Below are 20,910 nucleotides of genomic sequence, written 5' to 3'. Positions count from 1 at the left end.
ATGTGAAATCATTTTTAAGAAACATCTGTTGAACTCTCTCAAAATTAGTGTTCCCTAGAATATCACTTGGGAAATGATATTATGGATATTAAGTAAATGAAAAACTGTGTCAATACTTGGGAGGATGGGGCAGGAGGGTCACCAATTGGCAGCCAGCCTGGCCAACATAGTGAGACCCAGTTTTTTTTTTTTTTTTTTTTTTTTAAAAACAAGGAAATTGAATTGGGTGTCAACATACTTTATATATAAACAGAGATATGAAAAATTGTGGTATATTTTTGTAATAAGAATTGTAATGCAAAAAAACAAAGTACCTGTATAAAGGCATGAATTGGTGCCAACATACTCTATATATACAAAGATATGAAAAATTGTACTCTGTATGTGTAATAAGAATTGTAATGCATTCCGCTGTCATGTATTTAAAAAATAAAATCAATAAAACAAAAACAAAAACAAAAAACCCAAGGAGAATAGGATGGTAGCTCAGTGGTATAGTGCATGCTCAAGGCCCTGAGCCTGATCCCTAGCACCTAAAATAAAGAAATAAATAAAATAAATAAAAAAGCAAAGCTATATCAAACTATTGAAGAACCAGATAAAGTTAGATAATACTCATAGTAGTAAATCAAGTGTCTTGGGTTACTGTTTTGTTTAGCAATGCTGAACAAAATGCTTCAGGAAGAAGAGTCTGGTCATTGTACATGAAATGTAAGCAAAAGGTAAAGCCAATTCATATTTTAGTTCTCCTGCTGAAAAAAATAATGTTTAGACCTAGACATTCTATTAAGCTTAATAGTAAAATCTCTGGTTTAAGTGAAAACTACAGCAATCAATCAATCAATTAATAAAGGCACACATAAGGTACTTCTGTTTTTTTTCCCCAAACCTATTATCCTGTATGTAAGTTTAGTAAGGATCTCAGGTACCTGTGGCTGAGGGAATCCAGCAGAGGTGAAGAGATCCAGAGATTTTATCAGAGTAGATGGTTGGCAGTGCTGATCTTGTATCACAGGATGTGTAGAAGATAAAAAGACCACAGAGTGGAGGCTTTCCTAGGGATTCAAAATCCCTAGAAGAGGGGATAAGAATATCAGTACATGAAGAGGCTGAATTGTGGTTAATAGGGATAGTAACAGGACTAGAGTAATTGCCTTATTGAACACTGGGACACATCATAAGTTACTCCTTGGTATATAAAATTATTATTAAAAATTTAACCCAAATATCAAAACTATCCCTGGGTTTAAAATTCCCTCTGAAATAGAGAACCCAGAAATAGCCCCACACAAATATGGCCAAATATGACTTATTTTTTCCATTTCTTTTAATTTTTTTATTGGTACATTATAGTTGTACATAATGGTGGGACTTCTTATTATATGTTTATACATGCACATAATATTACAATATAATTTGTCCAATACTATTCCCCAGTATTTCCCCTACCCGCTTTCTCCTCCTTCTTCCTGGTCCCTCTCTTTCCTATAGTCTACTAATCTCCCTTCAATTTTCATAACACCTCCCCCCACACACACACACCTTTTCTTTCCTTTTCCTCTCTGGCTAATACAAATGAAAGAAAATATACCCTTGAATTTCTGAGTTTGGCTTCTTTCACTTAACATAATATTCATCAATTTTCCTGAAAATGACATAAGTTCATTCATTTTTTATAGCTGAATAAAACTTCATTGTGTATTTATACCACATTTGCTTTATCCATTCATTCATTGATGGACACCTAGGCTGGTTCCATAGTTTGCTATTGTAAATTGTGCTGCTGTAAATGTGGGTATGCATATATCACCATAGTAGATAACTTTAATTCTTAGGATAAATATTGAGGAGTGGTATAGCTGGGTTATAAGGTGGTTCTATTTCTAGTCTCTTGAGGACCCTCCATACTGATTTCTGAAGCATTGTCCTAATTAACAATTCCACCAAGGGTATATATAGAAGTGTTCTTTTACTCTACATCTTCTCTAACGTTTATTATTATTGGTATTTTTGATGGTTGCCCCTTCTGACTGGAGTGATATGAAATCTAAGTGTAGTTTTGATTTGATTTACATTTCCTTAATTGTTAGCAATGTTGAACATTTTTTCATGTACTTGACCAACTGACTTTTTTTTTTTTAAATTGGCTCCAGGGATTGAACCCAGGGACACTTAAACACTGAGCCACATTCCTAGTCCTTTTTAAATTTTTATTTTAAGACAGGGTTTTACTGAGTTATCTAGGATCTTGCTAAATTGCCGAGGCTGGCTTTGAGCTTGGGATTCTCCTGCCTCATCCCCCCAAGCAGCTAGGATTACAGGTGTGTGCATCATGCTCAGGAGGCCCACTGACTTTGAATAAATGTATAAAAGCAAGTTCACAGAAGAAGGATTATCTTTTCCACAAGTATTCCTGGATTAGGTATGCACAAAGTAAAAACGTGAACCTTGACCTAAACCTCATTAAAATTAATGAAAAATGGGTCATAGATTTAAATGTAAAACTAAAAAACCTTTAAAAGAAAGTCTTTAGGGAGGAGGGCGGTCAACAGTTCTTAGAAAAACAGCAAAAGCAGAATCCATAAGTTTAAAAATTTAATAAATAGACTACATCAAAATTTAAAATAATTTTCTGTGAAGGACCCTGTTAATAGGATAAAAAAAGAAGTTGAGCCACATATCTGATTAAAGACTCATATCTGGAGTACACAAAGAACTCTCAAAGTGTAACAAGAAAAAAGGAAATAATCAAATTAGAAAATGGGCAAGAGACATGAGACATTTAACAGAATATACAAATGGCAAATAAGAATGTAAAAAATACTCAACACTGCTGGGCACAGTGGTGCATGTGGGTAATTACAGTGGCTCCAGAGGCTGAGGCAGGAGCATCATGAGTTCAAAAGCAGTCTCAGCAATTTAGAGAGGCCCTGAGCAACTCAGTGAGACCCTGTCTCTAAATAAAATACAAAAAGGGCTGGCGGTGTGGCTCTATGGTTAAGTACCCTGGGTTCAATCCCTGGTACAAAAAAATAAAAAAACAAAAACTCAACAACTCAACACTTTAGCCATTAGAGAAACACAAATTAAGACTCATGATAAGATATCACTAGACTTATTTATTTTAGCTTGGGAAGAGAAAAAAAAAGCAGTGACATACCAAATGCTGGTGAGTATATGGAGAAACTGAATTTTTATAACTAGCTGGTGGGAATATAAAATAGTATGATTACTCTGGAAAATAGACAAGTAGTTTTTTTAAAAAAATTTTTTTAGTTGTAGATGGACACAAGATCTTTATCTTTGTTTATTTTATTTTTTTTAAAGAGAGAGAAAGAGAGAGAGAGAGAGAGAGAGAGAATTTTTTAATATTTATTTTTTAGTTTTCGGCGGACACAACATCTTTGTTTGTATGTGGTGCTGAGGATCGAACCCTGTCCGCACGCATGCCTGGTGAGCGCGCTACCACTTGAGCCACATCCCCAGCCCTATCTTTGTTTATTTTTAAAATTTCTTTCATACATGACAATAGTGGATTGCATTACATTCATTATTATCCATTCACAGAACAATTTTTCATAACTCTGTATATAAAGTATGTTCACGCCAAATTATGCCTAATTATACATGAGCTCTCTTATTGATTTTTTTTGCATTACAATTCTTAATATAGCTTTATACCACAAATATACGAAAAAATGCTCATCATCTCTAGCAATCAGAGAAATGCAAATCAAAACTACTCTAAGTTACCATCTCACTCCAGTCAGAAGGGCAGCTATTATGAAGACAAACGACAACAAGTGTTGGCTAGGATGCAGGAAAAAGGGACACTCATACATTGCTGGTGGAACTGCAAATTAGTGCAGCCAATATGGAAAGCAGTATGGAGATTCTTTGGCAAGCTGGGAATGGAACCACCGTTTGACCCAGTTATTCTTCTTCTCAGACTATACTCAAAGGACCTAAAAACAGAGTACTACAGGGACACAGCCACATCAATGTTTATAGCAGCACAATTCACAATAGCTAAACTGTGGAGCCAACCTAGATGTCCTTCAGTGGATGAATGGATAAAAAAAAAAGTGGCATTTATACACAATGGAATGTTACTCATCAATAAGAAAGAATCATGGCACTTACAGGGAAATGGATGGCATTAGAGAAGATTATGCTAAGTGAAGTTACCCAATGCCCAAAAAACAAATGCCGAATGTTTTCTCTGATATAAGGGGTGGGGGGATGACTCAAAGTGGGGTAAGGAGGGAGAGCATGGGAGGAAGATTACCTCTAGATAGGGAATAGGGGGTGGGAGGGAAGGGGAATAGCAAGGATGGTGGAAGGAGATGGTTATCTTTGTTTATTTTTATGTGGTGCTGGGGATCGAACTCAGGGTCTCACACGTGAGAGGCAAGTGCTCTACCACTAAGCCACAACCCCAGCCCTAGACAAGTAGTTTTGTTGTAATTTTGTGGTGCTGGGGATCAAACCCAGGGCCTCATGCATGCTAGGCAAACACTCTAACACTAAGCTGTACACTCCCCAGACGTGATGTATACCTCCAGTCCAGTTTGGTAGCTTTTTAAAAAAAAAAATCTAAACACACATGTTTCACATGACCTAGCAATCGCATTTTGGGACATTTATCTCATAGAAATGAAAACACAAAAGCCTATATATGATTGCTCAAAGCAGGTATTTGTATTGCCCTAAACAGAGAACAATCAAAATGTTCTGCAGTAAGTGAATGGTTAAATTATCCATACCATGGAATACTACACAGCAATAAAAAATAGTAAATGAGCTATAGATACATGCAAAAACTTGGATGGATCTCAAGGGTATTATGCTGAAAGAAGCCAATCCCAAAAGGTCACAAATTGCATAAATCTACTTATAGTTATATAAATAGAATCATACAGTCTCAAAATGTAGTAGTACAATATCAAAACTAGGAAACTGATATTGATGTAAAGTGTTTGTATAGTCCTATGTTATTTTCTAACATGTCAATTTGTCTCATCACAATCAAAATCCAGTACTACTCCATCACAACAAAGGTCACCCTAGGGCTACTCCTTTCTTGTCCTAACCACTGGCAACTTCTAGTTTCCATTTTTATAATTTTTACAGCTAATCATTGTTCTTAAAAGTCAGTAGTCCACAATACAAACACATATCCAACACTTGTTTTGGAAGATAGTTTTTGTTTTATTGCACTGAGCATTAATATTTAATAAATTAAATTAAATTAAATTAATATTATTAATAATATTTGGAGGACTAGGAGTGTACTTGTGCTTAGCATAAATAAGGCCCTGGGTTCAATTCCCAGCACTAAAATAGTAATATCTTTGATGTCTATAAATTATGATCACACGTTCAGGATTTTCTGAGGAAACAGTAATATCAAATATAGTGCTCCATATGCAAGATATACCTGTGACGAGACACCACATTATACTTCATACATGTTTAATATTTTGAATCAAAAACAAATATTAAAATTTTAAAAATTTTTAGGTTCTATTGGGTTTCATATGAGTCCACATGTTGAAAAAAATCCTTCACGAGGCCAGATTGTTTGTGGAAAATGTGATCATTATAACTACAGAAATTCAAACAGAATACAGTCCTGTTCTGGGGGCTTGCAAACTCAATCTGGTAACACTTTGGGAAAGTGCTACTTTTGTTTCTCAAGGACTCAACGAGCTCTCTGGCTCTTTCAATGGGCTCAGCCCCTGATATTCTGAGTTCTTTGAAAAATTATGAGTTGCAGGCATTTAAATTTTCAATTATTTTCTTCTGGTCTTTCCATTATCATTGTAAATAATAAGTCCTACCAACTAACAAGGATTTTTTTTTATGGGGGCAATATTTACACTCAATGCACTTCCTCATTTTTCTTTCATCCATTTTCCTTCTTATCTCTTTCAACCAAACCTTTTAACTCTTTTCTAAACCCCAATTTTGGAAGGAAAGCAGACACCACACGAATCCCTTACGTTGCGGTTGCACTGGCTTGAGAACGAAGGAAGTTAGACCCTTGCGGGGATCCGTCCTCCCATCCTGCCATTTGCCTGCAGCAAGATGGCGGCGGTCTTAATGTCAGTGGCGCTGAAGCAGGCGTTGTTGGGGAGAAGGGCAGCGGCTACAGCTGCTATTTCCGTTTCCAGGGTTCCAACCAGGTAACAGAATTGTCAGGCTTCTCCTTCAAGATTCTCAGGTTCCTCCACAGTTGTGGAGTCCTTGCTGGCCGGGTCCTGGAGGAGGCCTCGGGAAAGCGTCCTCCGCTGACCCTCTCTTCGGGAGAGGGCGGCGGACTTGGGACTAGCTGCGTTCGCCGGCGCTGGCCTGGCGAGTGGGGGCGTGAATGCGGGTAGGGGGAGCCGGACCTCTGGTTTCCTGGAAACTTTTGGTCCGTGGCCGAGGTAGAGGGTCTCTGGGGGGTGGTTGTCTCGGGAACTCTGAGCGGAACCTTTGCCCTCAGAGAAGGACTCTCCTTGGTTTCCCTCCCCACTTTCGCGGCCCTTCCATTTGTCACCTGTTTGCTCACTACTTCGGTCTTTGGTGTAAGTGGTGTTTATTGGGCTTCCGAACAGAAAGATTGTTTAATTAGTCTGCTTGGCAGGAAAACTTTTTTTCTTAGGAATTTAGTGTTATTAAAAATGTCATTGCTAGTAATTTTGGAAGACATTTCTTAGTTCTTATTTTTTACCGTGTTGGGGAGGAGCCCGTGGCCTCGCTTGCCAGGTGCGAGCTGTTCCGCTGAGCTACATCCCGAGCCAGGGAAGGTAATTTTTTAGACTGATGGTAGTCCCCGGATTGTTCCCATCCATAGTTTTACTAAAGCGTCACAATAATTTAGCAATTGTTTTATTGTATTGCTTTGAAGCAATACAATGTGATGGTGGTTTTATTTTTTTTTTTACTGCCTTACTTAATCCTTCACTTCCATATTTCTCTGAATTTTTCTGAATTCATTTCAGTATTAATAGGGTACACACGTTACATACACAGGTTAGCATTTTTATCAGCAAAGTCTTAATGTTTTGTCGCTTTTTACACAGCTTATTATAAATACAACCTAGGGGCTTATATTAAATGTCTACTGCATGCTGTGGATACTACACTAAATGCTTAGACCAAAGTTGGAAAGATTGGACAGGGGTAGAGTTGGGGTGGGAGGAGGAATGTGAGTGGTTAAAGATTGAATAGAAAACGTATTTCAATGCTATTAGTGTAATGCTAAACAAACATAAAGGAATGCAGTAATGCAGAGTTAAATGAGTTAATTGGAACTTTTGGAGGTGACTTATTAGGCTTTTAAATACTGTTATGTGGAAAAGAAGAGGGTTTGCTAGATAAGTTTAGTGGCTTCTGAAAAGACTTGAAGGCAATTGTGGAGCAATATATAATGTAGAATAGCTAAAAAAGTAAGGTTCTCAAATTTGGGAAAGGTAAAGAATTTTTAATTCAGTTTTCTACGTTTGGGGAACTTGAAAGTAGTTCTCTAAAGTAAAATACTCTACTGAATAACTTAAGGCTAGTATAGCAGTAATCCTGATTAGTTCTTCCCCCTTGGACTTTTTTGGGATTAATTGTACTTTCATAAATAATAATGTACTCATGGTAGCCCTAGAACTGAAATCAAATTTGAAGGGATCATTGCTGTAGTATAATAAAAACATGTCAATATATCTAAGTTTAGGGCACAGCCATTTTTTTTTGGGTTTATAGATAAATCTCTAAATCTAAGATATTAGATTTTGGGAATTGATGATAATTATTTAAGAGTTTTTTTTTTTGCTTGCAACTGTTATGAGAGATTTGAAAATAAAATTTTAAATCATTCAAGATGACTTTTGATTCACATCTTAAAAAACTTAAGCCAAGGAAAATAGTTTTTAAATACAAATTAATACATTTATTTACTTTTTATACATTTTGTTGTTGTTTTTTCCCCAGAGAGCCAATGATGTTCATCTTACTTTGAGGGAAATTTGTGGTTCCTTTCCCTTAAATGTTATTTTGAAGCTCTCTTTTACTATTATGCTTTGAGAGTAATGAGAATCTGAAAAGGTTGAGTGAAAAAAGAACCAACTAATGGGGAAATAATGCATCAAATTTTATTGTAATGCTTAAAAATTTGCAAATAACATTTCAGATATTTTGAGTAAAATATGAGAGTGGAATCAGAAAGCATATAGGAAGGAGGGGAGTCAGGAATAGAGGAAAAGAACTATCAAGGAAGTAGTAAGCTGCTACATTAACATTTGAATTTACTTACAGTATATCAGTAAAAATCAAAAAGCTAAACAAAATCCAACAACATATACACACAAGCTAGAGAAACGGTTATTTAAATAGAGCCAGTGATTTCAGCTGATCTACTGAGCTTGTGCCATAGAGTGTCCGTTTCACTGGATTGAGCCTGAGGTGAGAGAAAACTTGATAAATCATCTACATTTATCCTTACTTTCCTAAGGAATTTTCCAGGGTAAATTTAACTATTTAGGATAGCAATGTGTCACCAGATAAATTTGCATTCTTTCAAAATAGCAATACTTGGGACTTAGGTTATTTGATGTGGTGTTATTTATTTATTCATTTTGATGTTTTCATATATATTTATCTCACCTAGTCCTATATCAACTTCTCAATTTAAAGTTGATCTGTGTTTACCTCAAACATAGTTCTTAGGGTGGTAGATCCTCAGTGGGGACTAAGAGATTGAGACCTCTTTGTAAAGTTTATTTTGTGCTCCAATCTATGGCTTTATCCTGTTGCTTTATTTCCCAGTATGCAATTGAGTCTGCAAGGACCACTGATGAGCAAGGGGTCCTAAGGTTAATAACAGTTCTATGTATATTTCATCTTTCGGTGAAACAGGCTCAGCCAAAATTTGAGAAACTTTTGGAACATTTAAAACCAATAGGTTGGCTTCTACTTCAGATAAAATGGATAAACAGATTCCTATCCCTCAGGTGCAGCTAGCTACTTTTGCTGTCTTTGTTAATGTATCAGACAATGTTTGACAGCTTGAAATATTTTTGAAGTATTTTTGAAATATTTTTCCTCACTACAAATTACCAAACTTGGTTGATCCGTTTTCATCAATAGCATACATGTTTGTTGATTTCTTCTTAGGAAAATTGAATAGTTCAATACATATAAATATTAGAATAGTGTCTGGCACATAGTAAACCTTCCCTAAATAAATGCTAATTTTATTATTGTTTTGAATAGGTTAAATATTTTTCTCTTCTTTAGTACTTTTGATAGGTATTGTGATAGATTGTTATGTCCCTAGTCCTCAGCCAGGCGATTTGCTTTGGCCAGTGAAATGTGAGTGGAAATGATGTGCCATGCCAAACTGAATCCCAAAGAGCTGTCCTATTCTGCCATGTACCTTTTTTCTTTGCTGTGAGATAATCATGGGCTAGGTGGAGTCTGCTCCTTTAAACCAGAAAAACAGCATGGAGCAAAGCAGAAACTGGTTTTTGTAGGTTGTATAAAATGTAAATAGAATGAGAAATAAAGCTTTGTTGTAAGCCACAAAGATGTTTGGTTTGTTGATTTCTTCAGCATAACAACCTATACTTTTTAATTTTTTAAACACAGACACACAAACATTTGCAAATGAGCAGGTTTTAGCATATGAAATAAGGATATCAGTAGTGAAATCAGAAACCTTTTGAAGGCTGCAACAAATATTTTTTTTTGTATACTATACTGCATCTAGTTTAATGGCTTGAACACAGCAAGTAAATTCTTATCACATAGATGAAGAAATACATATTTAGAAATGAGTGAGTGTGAGGAAAAGCAGGAAGCCATAGGCAGTGTTTCTGAAAATAGGCTCATCAGTGAAAGCCAGGTAAGTAGTAACATACATAAATTTGAATTAAAAAATACCTACAATAAATATTTATTCTTTTCTAATTATTTGTAGTGGCTTGAATTTAGGATTTTCACCTTGAATTCTATTAATTTCTGGATTGAAATTGTGTTATTCATAGATTTTGTTCTCATACACTTTGACAAGCATCTTGACCCCTCTTTTTATTCAGTTTAAAAAGCAAGAGGCAGAAATAGATTTATTTGGGAAAGGGTATTCATTGGATTATGACAGCCTCATGTAATTAGGGTAACTAACTTCATCTTTATATATAACTTTTTAATTATGTGAGGGGCTTAGTGGAGAAAGATGGAATAATTTGATTCCTGTGTAATACCTGCTGGAAGAGGTCAGTTTGGGGATGAGGTAAATGAAGAATTCAGGCAGAATACAGATGTACTAAATACAAACAATGTCAAACGGAAAAACTTCTAAAATGTATCATATCCCTTGGTAAAAGTTGATGTTTTGGGGGTGGGTACAATCCTGGGAATTGAACCCTTTCCAGGCAAGCAGTCTACTACTGAACTATATTCCCAATCTGAGTATCATTTTTATGTATTTATTTTGAGCTCCAATGAATAATAGCAGCTAGCATTTATTTCTAACTTCCTGAATACCAGCTAATGTATCATTATCTCATGTATTTCCCACAGTAACCCTATGAACTCAGTGTTCTCATTTTTTTTTCAGATGAGGGTACAAAAGTGAAACTACTAAAGTTTATATTGCTTGGAAAATATTCTGATTTAGTTGTACATGGGAGGCAAGCACTCTTACCAACTGAGCTATATCCGCAGCCCTATTTATCTAAATGAATATTTTGACTTTTGCATTTAGGAATATTATATCTGATAATTGTACATTAAAACCTCAGTATCTTCTGCCTTTCAGGAAGTTGTGTTCTTTATTTGCAAAACTATCTGATATTCTTATGTTATTCTTGTTCCTTTTGTACAGTGAAAGGGGTTAATATTTTTAAACTATGGATTTTTTTCCCTCAATTTTGTAATTATTTTATGAGTGACTTCTTATAGGTGACTTCATTATACTTTTTTTACCCTCTTAAACAAAATACATAATTTTGTATGTATTTAAATACATTTAAATGAGATATGCTGAACATAACTTTTTATGTTTTCCTTACTGCAGTGATAATTAGGAAAACAGTTATTATATTCTGCTACCTTTCAAAACCTTATCAAGTGTGTATTATGATACTTGAGTTCTTATGTCAGCTTTTTAATAGTATTTTTTAATAATATTTTTGTATTCTTTTAAAAATATTTTTTTAGTTGTTGATGGACCTTTATTATATGTAGTGCTGAGAGTCAAACTCAGTGCCTCACACCTGCCAAGCAAGTGCTCTATCACTGAGTTACAATCCTAGCCCTTTGTATTCTTTCTTGCCAGCCTGTTTTCCTTTAGCTGTTTCACTACCTCTTTTCATTTATCATATGCTTGAATATTAAGCAACTAAATCTATCAGAATTTCGTGTAAAATTATGTAGGCTTAATTAAGCTCTGATAATGGCTGAACTTTATTGTGATTAAAATCTTAAAACTCTTTAAGGCTGATGGATTATACAGTTAATATTTGAGTTATAATAACTTTGTTTTGTTTGCACAGTCCAAAGATTCTGGTAGATGGGCTGGGGTTGTGGCTCAGTGCTTGCCTCGCATATGTGAGGCACTGGGTTCCACCCTCAGCACTGCATAAAAATAAATAAACAAAATAAAGATGTTGTGCCTATGTATAACTAAAAAAAATTAAAAAAAAAGATTCTGGTAAAACTTTATTGTAACTGAATTAAGCAGTGGCCACTTTTTTTATAGTGACTGTCATTAAAATATTTGAATATTTTAGTAAACTAATATTTTAAGTCTTGCCTCCTTTACATACTGATAGGAGAACAACTTAGAAGTGCTATTTAAAGTTCAGTTCTTTTTATCTGTTGTTTTGATAGTTAAATACAACCTTGGGTTCTTAATAATTAGTTGCTCAAATGTAATCTTCTTGTCTAGAGTCAGTGGACTTAATTTTTTTTTCCTGAGATCATTTTTCAGTTCAGTGGTTTTTAGATATTTGCTGTGCATCTAAATTACTAGTTTTATGTATACAAAATTCAGATGCCTTGGCCCCAATATTTTGGTCCAGTATGTTTAGGTTGAGGCTTAACTCTGTGGTAATTCTGATGTTCTGATGGGAAGCTGGCTGAAAACTTTTTTTTTTTTTTTTTTTTTTTGTAAGTTTTCATTCAGAAATAGTTTTCTTTGGGAGAGAGATAGGGGAAATCTCCAGAAACAAAATTGCTTTTATTGATGAATATTTTCTTAATCTAAATTAAGTTTTATGCTTTTCTCCCATGTGTAATACAAAGGCTTTGGGAGGAGGTTGTTAAAAGGGAGAGAAAGTAGTTTGATAGTTTTGGAGAAAGCCGACCATATTACTCCTCTCTAGAGACTCTTGTTCTTCCTTTTGGAAGGCTTGGGTTTAATATAGAGCAGCTGTTGAACTCTGCCCTTCAACATTTTAAGTAGAAAGTGTTTTATCCTTTAAAATGGAAATGTTTTTGTTTTGTTTTGTTGTGGAGGAGGTGGTCTTTGGCTGACTGTAGTTCTCTAAGAAAGTTTCTTGCTTCTCTAGAGTTCTCTTGTTTCAGTGATTTTTTTTTTTTTTTTTTTTTTTTTTTTAGAATTGTTGCAGATGTTGGGGAGCACCACCTTTGAGTGTAAAGATCTGACTGCTTTTATAATGTTTTGCTATATTCTTAACAAAACCAGATGAAGAGTTTATTTCTTTGTGTTTTCTAGGGCTTAGAAATATGTTCTTTCCTTTATTCAGCTGCTTCATACATAAGTAAAGGGTCCTTGAATAGGACTTACTAGACAAAAGATCCTGTTCTAGATGACTGTTAAGAAAGCCATATGGTTCTCCTAAAAATGTCAGTCTGTCTTGATGAGATTTAAAGTGAATACAGATGTTTTGAGTACTACAGTTCTTTTGAGGACTAACACTCTGAATGAAAAGAGCACTTCTTTTTTCAAGAAATTTTTTCAGTATACTTATAGAAATTTGCATGAAACATATAAGCTTTGTTTCTATTTCATTAACCTTAATTAGATAGTAGTAATTTTACTATTCTTATTATAAATGAGATTTGGAGAAGTAAAATACATCTCATAGCTTTTGTTCATTTCTTGTATTTATTCAACTTTTTAAAAATGTGGAACTTAAAATGCTTTGTTAACATTATTGTGTGATAAGAAGTGATGTTTTGACAGGAAGGAATACCTTTGTGTATGGTCAGTGCCTTCTATCATATGTTAACTTTACAAGTTATAGTTCGTAGATTCCTATAATATTTGACTTGAAAGAAAATTCTAGGTTCATCCAACCCAATCCTTTTGTTAATGCAAGGGTCTTGAGAACTTTTCTTCTTCTTGATTATCTAGCTATTGAGGAAGTATGGTGAATTTCTGGGAGCTTTAGAAAATGCTCAATATTTTTAGATTCCTTGATACATTATATTTCTTTTTAAAACTATACAGAACAGGTTTAACCCCTTGTGAACTTTTCAACCCCTCACATTATTGAAGAGTTGGTTTTCACTCATTCTCCCTCCAGGTCTATATTCTAGACTTAGCATCTTCAGATCTCTTACTCTATTAGTGACCATATTTCCTGATGCTTTACTGCCATTTGGTACTCCCTAGGGATGTTTTCCGTTTTGTCATTGTCTTTCTTTGAACTGTATTCTATATTTTAATTAAATGAGATTATCAGATTATAGTTAAGCTAAGTTTGAATTGAAGAAAATTGACACTAGGTTAAATTTTTAATCATTTTATTTTAAAGATTATCATGAAAGAAATTTTACCTTTTTCTTGTGGCATATAGTTCTTAGAATCTGCCCCCCCCCCCCCCCCCCCCCCCGCCACACACATCCATTCTGTTCTTAGAATTTTAGCTGGTGTAGAGAGTTCTGTAATAACCACCATAATCAGTACAGAATACCAAAAGACCCCCACTCCCTCATGTTATCCCTCCCTGTTTTCTGTAATCCCTGGCCACATTTATCTTTATCTCTATAGATTAGTAATTTTCTAACTGTAATATAAATGAAATTATACAGTGCACAACCTTTCGAGATTAGCTTCTTTTAGTCATCACAATGTCTTTGAGATTCATCCAAGTTGTATATATCAATAGTTCATTCCTTTTTACTGCTAAGTATAGTCCATTATGAGGATGTATCATTTTATTTATCCATTCACCTATTGAAAGACATCTAGATTATTTCTGTTTTTTTGGCAATTATGAATAGAACTATTATAAACATTTGTTTACCAGACTTTATGTGAACATGATTTCATTTCTCTTAAGAGTAAACAAATACCAGGGGAGGAGATTCATACACTTATTTTTTACATACACTTATTTTTTAATAAGTGTATGTAGAACTTTATAAGAAACTGTCAAACCATTTTGCAAGAGTGCTTGTCCCATTTTGCTTTCTACCTCCAGTGTATGAAAGTTTTAGTTGTTTATTTAGTTGTTAATTAACATTGGTATTTTTGGCAAAGCCATTCTAATAGGTGAGTAATGATATTCATTGAGTTTTTATTTTGTAACAACTTTATCAACCTGTAATTCACATATCATAAAATTTACTCATCAAAGTATATAATTTGATCATTTTTAGTACATTGACACAATTGAACAACCATAACCATAGTCAATTTTAGAACATTTTCATCATTCCAAAAAGAAACCCTATATATATTAGCAGTCACTCCCTGTTTCTCCCTTCCTCCAGTCCTAAATAAATACTAATCTACTTTTTGTCTCTATAAATATGCCTGTTCTGGACCTATCATATAAATGAAATTGTAGAGTATATGGTATTTGTGTCAGGCTTCTTTCACTTAGCATTATATTTTCAAAGTTTACCCAAATTATAGATTGTATCAGTATTTGATTCCTTTATGTTGATGAATCATCTGTTGTATGGATGTACCACATTTAATTTGTCTGATAAACTGATGGGCACTAGGGTTTTTTCCTCCTTGTAGCTATTACAAATAATGTCTTATGAACATTTGTGTACCAGCTTCTTTGAGGACGTGTTTCAATTTTATGGGTCGTATGCCTAGAAATGGAATTGCAGAATAATCTGATAACTATGTTTAGCCTTTTGGATAAAATGCAAATTGTTTTCTTTAGTGGCTACAGCATTTTCATTCTTTTTTTTAAATTTATTTTTTAGTTATAGGTGGACACAATGTCTTTATTTTATATTTATGTGGTGCTGAGGATCGAACCCAGTGCCTCATGCATGCTAGGCGAGCGCGCTACCTCTGAGCTACAACCCCAGCCCCCATTTTACATTCTTACCAGCAGTGAATGGGGGGTTTGGTGTCTTCATAGCCTTTCAGATTCGTATTGTCTTTTTTTTAAAAAAATTATAGCCATCTTATTGAGTATAAAGTGATATCATGTCTTTGATTTGCATTTCTATGATGGCTAATTCATTGTGGTTTTTTGTCATTGCTGTTGTCATTATTTTAGTGTTCGGGACAAGGTTTTGCTAAGTTGCTCAGGCTGGCTTGGAACTCAAAATCTTCCTACCTCAGCCTCCCTAGTAGCTGGAATTACGGATACACACCACTTTGCCTGGCTCATTATGGTTTTAATATGCATTTCCCCATGTTGAACTTGTGAAGTATCTGTTTATGTGTTTTGCCCATATTTTAATCGGGCTCTTTATTTTCTTATTCCCTAGCTTTGACAATTCTTAAATATTCTGGATAAAAAATTTTTTTGTCACTTAAGGCAGGAAAAAAAAGTTATTTTTCTCATCCTTGTTGACTAGGATGACTCATCCTAGGGACTCATGGATGAGTTCCCCTATAATAAAACACAGATGAACAGAACAGCATACAACTTTATTTAATGTAAGTCTTACTTGATACAGGAGATTTCTTAAGGAAACAAAGACCTAAAGTAACAGTTGAACCTATGTTTTTTATTCTTAGTTTTGATCAAGAGTGAATAGTCGGGAGAGATGCCATAGGGAAAAGAATGTGATCTAAGGGTAGTAGGAGAAACCTTGCAAGCCGTATTTGTTCATTCTTTGACACTTCAGAATAAAGGGTGTGCCTTTCCTGTAGGCATAGAGAGAGCACCACTCACATGAGAGTCTTAATGATGTGTGGCAGGGAAGATTGTGAAATCCCTTCCTAGATTTTATAACCTGCTTTAAGGAAGAAGGGTAGGGGAAGAAGATGAGAGAGTGCTTCCTGCTTCTACAGTATGCTGAAGTAGCATATTTTGGGGTATAGTTATGTCAGGTATGTAGTTCATAAACATTTTTTTAATAATCTGTAGCTTTTCATTCTCTTAACAATATCTTTCACAAAGCAAAAGTTCTTAAATTTGATTAAGTCCAGTTTACCAGTTTTTTTCTTTAAATGAAGTGTGCTTTTATTGTATTTAAGGGCTTTTTGCCTAACCATAGGCCATGAAGATTTTAAAAAATATTTACTTCTTGAAATTTTGAAGTTTTATGTTTTGCATTTAGATCTTTGATCTATTTCGTATGAACTTTTGTATAAAATGCAATGTTTACGTCAAGGTTAATATTTTGTGTATATAGATGTACACAGTTCCAATACCACTTATTGAAGTCTTCTTTTTCCTTTTACATTTTCTTTCTTTTTTTGGGGGGTGATGCTGGGGATGGAACCTAGAGCCCCACACTAGTTAGGCAAGTGCCCTATTACTGAGCCACACTCCCAGACTATCTAATTATTCCTATTTTTTTAAAAAATAGTTTTTGATCTATTTGCCTAAATCCTTTTGTCAGTATCACACAGTTTTTATTACTATAGCTTTATATGTTTTTTGTAGTTGAGTGGTTACGGTTCTTCTAATGTTACTTTTTCTTATTTTTTTAAAGCTATTCTAGTTTCTTTCCATCTAAATTTTATAATCAATTTGTCTTTTTGAAAAATCCTGCTGGAATATTGATTAGTACTCCTTTAATTCAGTTTGGGGGAGTTGACATTTTTTTCTGTGTTGTCTTCTAATTCAGAAACATGGCATGTGTTTTATTTGTTGATTTCTTTCATGAATGTTTTGTGACTTGAATATGCGTATTCTATATATATTTCTTTAGATTTATGCGTAAGTATTACAATTTGGGAACCTGTGATAAAATGGCACTTTTTAATATAAATATAAATATATATATATATATATATATATATATATATATATATATATATATTTGTAGGTGGATACAATACCTTTATTTCACTTTTACATAGTGCTTAGGATCAAACCCAGTGCCTCACACGTACTAGGCGAACACTCTACCATTGAGCTACAACTCTAGCCCATAGCATTGTTTTTTAAGTTTCATTTTCTAATTGTATATTTGCTGTATGTAGAAGTAGGATTAATTTTGTGTTGATTTTTATATCCTGAAACTTTGTAAAATTCACTTGTTCTGTAGTTTTAAAAAATAGATTCTTTGTGATTTTCCAAGTAGATAACCATGCATTTTGGAATGGAACAATTTATTTCTTCCTTTCTAATCGCTAGGTTCTTTATTTCTAAGAGGCTGTTAAGTTAGATATTCTTAGGAAAAACTTTCAGTTTTTCACCATTAAGTACAATGTTAGGTAAAGTTTCTTTCTTTCTTTCTTTTTTTAAATAGATATTCCATTTGCTACATTGAAAAGGTTCCCTTTTGATTCTGGTTTGCTAACAGTTTTTTTTTTTTTTTTGAATGGATGTCGTATTTTTTTTTTTGCCTGATGCCTTTTATATATCAATTGGTACATTTTGGTGGGTCTCTTTCTTTAAACTGTTAAATATGACGGATTACATCTATTTGATTTTCAAATTGGACTAGCCTTTCATTCTCAGTAAACCCCACTTAATTGTGTTGTTTTATTTTTGTATAATGCCATATTTGATTTGCTAAGAATTTGTTGAGGATTTTTATACGTTATGTTTATGAAGAGTACTGATTTTTAGTTTTCTCTCTTTGTACTATCATTGTTTAAATTTGGTATCAGAGTGATGCTGGACTCATAACATAAGCTAGGAAGTGTTTGCTCATCTTGTTTTCTTTTGTATTGCTTTAACTTCATTTCACAAATTTTGATATGCTATATTTTATCTTCATTTGCTTCAGAATATTTTATTTTCCCCAAGGCTTGATTTTTGATCCATGGATTTAAATAATCTAAATGAAGCATTTTGCTTAATTTCCAGGTATTTAGAGATTTTTCTTTCTTTCTTTTATTGATTTCTAGTTTAATTTCATTATTCTCTGAGAATCCAGTTCCTTGGGCTTTCCCTTTGCGGTATCTATCACAAAACTTGTGGCTTTCCTTACCTTGATCTATAAAATTGTTCTATCAAAAGCAGAAGCTAAGGAACTAGAGGACAGAGGGGGGGAAATTCCAAAAGAGCAATGGATGCTGACCCCACCTTCTTAGAACCACCGCTCCAATGAAAGGAGAAAACCCTCCTGTACAGTTTTGGCTCTTGCAGATTTCCATTGTTGCCACTGCATGTGGTCACAGTATTGCTTAAGGCTGGTCCATGGTGTGTAATAATAAAAGGAAGAGAGAAAATAAATGGGCATTTTCCATAGTCTCTCAGCATAAATTCCCTTTCTTTCTGCTTGGGGCAGAGGGCTTCTTCTAAGAGCAGTTCTGGTTTCCAGTTAAATTCTGGCAGGGGACCTCTGAGGCAAAAAATAAGGTAAACTGTTAGATCAGTGATTTCTGGTGATCTTGCCTTGTCTGCCTGCTTTTTACTTTTCAGAGGCTCCAAATTTCTGCTGCAAGTATCCTGTCCAGATTTATTATTGCATTCAGTGGGAAAGACAAGGTGAAGTGTGCTAATTACACTTACCATCCTAGAATGAATTATTTTTAAAGCTAATTTGGAATATTTCTTGCATTCTAGCATATCTGAGTAGATTTGAAGGATTAAAATGACCAAAAAAAATTCTTATATGGTCAAATTCTTAATCAGTTGATTCTCAACTCAGAAGACATGGAAGAATTCATATATCAGAATCTTAGAAATGCAGCACAGGAAGAGTTTCAAAAACATGTGCTCTTGGTTGAAAATGATGGCATTTTAATAAAAGACGGAAGTCTGTAAGTGGTTTAGAGGCAGAAAATTACGTTGGATCATTAATTTAGACCATCAAACAATAATTGTTAACTTTTTTGAGAGAATGTGAAGGTCAGAATTTTGAATAACCAGTGGAAGTTTTGGTGATTGAAATTAATAAATAGAATACATACACAAATATGTATATTATACACACACATAAAATTAGAATTATATTGTTTATGCTAGCTCTTGTGTTAGATCTTTTTTTACTTTAACATGTCAGAAGGCTAGAAACTCAGATGACTGTTTTAGGCAGGAAGAGGGAATTGCTCTATATCACCAAGCCATGGAAAGGACAAGGGTATAGCTAACTGTCTCAGAGAAAAGAGCAAGAAAGCTACCAGGCTGTCTTTTTATAATATATCTTTATCTTTCTCTGAGTCACATTACTACTACAGATTACTTTTTCCATATATTGCAGGTGTCATAACTGATGGTAGTTTTTTTCAGGTTTATATTTTATAGCTTTATTACCAGAGAAGGACTGAAAAATCTAATTTTTATGATGCCAAATTTAAAAATCCTAGAGAGGGACTGAAGTTGTAGCTCTTGCAGATATGTATGAAGCTCTGACTTCAATATTTAACCTCATCAAAAATAAACAAAGAGAGAAAGCAAGAAAAGAAGAAGAGAGGGAGAGAGGAAAGATGTGTAAGTAGGTGTTAGAGAAAAACTTGATTTGCAGCCTCAGATTTTACTATTATACTCAGTGTTTGTAATTCTGCTTATTCTTTGTATCATATGCATATAGATCACAGGAACCTTGGAAGTCAGATGTAATGAAAGCTTCCCTTTGCTTTCAAAAATGAAGAACAGGAATATTTTATATAGCAATATCTTTAGGGAATGAATAAAGTTTGTATAATATTCTATAGGCTGACCTCCTTTCTAATGAACTCTGAAACTTTTCTGGAGTTTATTCACTCATTCAACAAATTTGTTTCTAGTTTTAAAAACTGAATTTCTATAGACTTTATTAGTATGTGTATTTTTGACATATTTGCTTTCAAGGTAAACAGTGTTTGAACCTAGTGAGACAACTGTTATGTGCCTGGATTGACCAGAAACTGTGTACAGTATAACATTCCAGCAAAGAAAGATCAATCTATAGTTTCTTCTTAAATTTGAGAATATGATAGATAGTCTAGTGGCCTAGAAGATCTCATTTCCTGGGTAAGCACATATTTTCTTCAACAGCTGCCTTTTAAGCTCTTGTTCTTCCCTTTCTGCTATCTCTCCCTGATAACTGTGGTGGTAGTCTTGTCTTCCATCTTATTAATGTCTCAGCATACTATTTTAATGCATGATTAGCACTGGGATGAATATAACATTCATCTGAGGTTATTTCACAAATTTAGTTTCCTTATCCCTTGGTTGACATTCACAACATTGTTGATTTGATGAGTTCATCCTAGTTATTTCTTATAAGTGGCCCCTTGTTAGGCCTCAGGTTTTAATTTTGGTCCTAAATCGAATCTTTTGGCTTTTGAGTTCAAACTATTGATATGGCCAGCTCCCTTAATAATTTATTAACAAGTCCTTGATCTAAGTTTTGGGAAACACTGCTTTCTAGAGCTTTTCTATTACACATTGGTATTAGCCATATTGTTGGGCTATATTCTTAGCCTTTTCATCTTGAACTACTTTATTACATCCATTTATCCTAGTAGTTAGGAGAGCTTGTTCTGTGATTAGCTCTACCTGCACTTGAGTCTCACCTCTGATACTTTTTATTTATGTGCTTTGTTCCTATTTCCATTTCTGTAAAATAGAGATAAAATTGCTATTTTGCAAAGTATATAAA

The 20,910-nt window shown here is 34.1% G+C and overlaps 1 protein-coding gene across 1 annotated transcript in view; it reads left to right on the top strand.

Moving 5' to 3' along the window:
- Positions 1–6,064: 6,064 nt before the first annotated feature.
- The window catches only part of Ndufs4 (NADH:ubiquinone oxidoreductase subunit S4), a 98,242-nt gene continuing 83,396 nt past the window's right edge, over positions 6,065–20,910 (top strand). The window contains exon 1 of the mRNA XM_076857292.1: positions 6,065–6,188. Within this exon, the coding sequence (XP_076713407.1) occupies positions 6,091–6,188 (98 nt within the window). The 5' untranslated portion in view covers positions 6,065–6,090. The remainder of the gene's footprint in view (positions 6,189–20,910) is intronic.

The sequence above is a fragment of the Callospermophilus lateralis genome, chromosome 5 (assembly GCF_048772815.1).
Source record: "Callospermophilus lateralis isolate mCalLat2 chromosome 5, mCalLat2.hap1, whole genome shotgun sequence".
Classification (NCBI taxonomy): domain Eukaryota; kingdom Metazoa; phylum Chordata; class Mammalia; order Rodentia; family Sciuridae; genus Callospermophilus; species Callospermophilus lateralis.
This window is presented reverse-complemented; position numbering and strand designations above follow the sequence as displayed.